Below are 1,416 nucleotides of genomic sequence, written 5' to 3'. Positions count from 1 at the left end.
TCTACGTTAAAATCAAATTAAAACTACCAAACTTTTTTTTTTTCTCAATAATTAATCCAGATCAAACAAGTATACATTACCCAGCAATGTGTTTCTTTATTATTTTTTTTGCCCAAACACAGTCATCATGATTCCAAACAGTTTCAACTCTTGAGCTCTGCTTCCCTGAACTTGTACAACTTGTTTCAGGACTACAAGATCACAAGGGACAGCACAGTCTCCATCAACTATCCATCTACTTGGGAAGAGCGGGGAAGTGAGGATCAGGGAGCGGTGGAATGAGGAGCATGGAGTGGGGGTTTTAGGAGCAGGGAGATGGGGAGTGAGGAGCAGGGAGTGGTGGAGGAAAGAGCATAGAGCAGGGAAGTGAAGAGCAGGGAGTGGGGGAGTGGAGAGCAGGGAGTAGGAGGGGGTTAAAGAGGGGGGGCATGGGAGTGAAGAGGGAGGAGTAAGGGAGTGAAGAGCAGGGAGCAGGAAAATCAGGAGTAGAAAATGGGGGAATGAAAAGTGGAGAGCAGGAGAGTGTGGGAGTGTGGAGCAGGGAACAGGGAGTGAAATGTGAGTTTTTTAGCACTCTTGCAGCAGTGACTTTACAGAAACCTTGTAAGTAATTGAAATAGCTGAGAAACATTTTGACTTTGTTGACAAATACTGCTTTTCACACATGCCTGGGTAGATTTTATTAAAAGATTCGTATTAAACAATGAGACCACTATGAAAATGCATGTTTATTGACTGTGTTATTTGACAAAGGAAGGGACTGTTAAGCCAATGATCACTGAGGAGAATGTCTGGAAGAGAAAGAGAGAGGAACGAGATGAGAATGAAGATGAGAAATTATATTCCACAGAGAAAGAATTATAATCCTGAGAAGAACAGATGGTACTTATAAAACTAATGACCAATTAGATGTCTAGTTTCAAGTTTTAACCAGAATAACAAAATGATTGCTGTAATATCTTGGGTTGCTATCGATAACACCTTTTTTCTTTTATCTACATCTATAATGCAAGTCCAGAGAGGTATTCATTGTTGAGAACAGAGAGGTCCAGCATCCAGATATAATGAAAGCATTACAACCACAAAGAAGAGAAGAGAGAAAGATTATAAAATTAGATAAGATGCTCAAGCAGAAAGGGAAATGGAAACTCACAAGAGTTAATGCCGTCCATCTCTTTCTCTCTCATGGAAGACAATACAGTCCGGGTTCAACACAATCTCTTCTTCATGCTCAGGTTCACAGCTCTGCATGCAGTAAAAATACAAACATTAACAATTAAAAACCTGTAATCTTCACAAAATGTCCAAGTTTACTTGTGGCTGAAACAAAATTCTGCATTCAGATGTCTAACATTCATCATGGTGTTAGGGTTCCACCTACAGTATAAAATGGTTCCCCTCAAATTTTGTAAATAT

The 1,416-nt window shown here is 39.8% G+C and overlaps 1 protein-coding gene across 1 annotated transcript in view; it reads right to left on the bottom strand.

The window, feature by feature from the left end:
- Window positions 1–1,062: 1,062 nt before the first annotated feature.
- KCTD17 (potassium channel tetramerization domain containing 17) overlaps window positions 1,063–1,416 on the bottom strand; it is a 34,473-nt gene continuing 34,119 nt past the window's right edge. Inside the window, exon 6 of the mRNA XM_018552309.1 lies at window positions 1,063–1,245. Coding sequence (XP_018407811.1) covers window positions 1,159–1,245 — 87 coding nt within the window. The 3' untranslated portion in view covers window positions 1,063–1,158. The remainder of the gene's footprint in view (window positions 1,246–1,416) is intronic.

Source organism: Nanorana parkeri, unplaced genomic scaffold, assembly GCF_000935625.1.
Source record: "Nanorana parkeri isolate BGI_ZX_2015 unplaced genomic scaffold, ASM93562v1 scaffold83, whole genome shotgun sequence".
Taxonomy (NCBI): Eukaryota; Metazoa; Chordata; class Amphibia; order Anura; family Dicroglossidae; genus Nanorana; species Nanorana parkeri.
The sequence above is the reverse complement of the archived record's forward strand: the minus strand, read 5'-3'. Positions and strand labels throughout refer to the sequence as shown.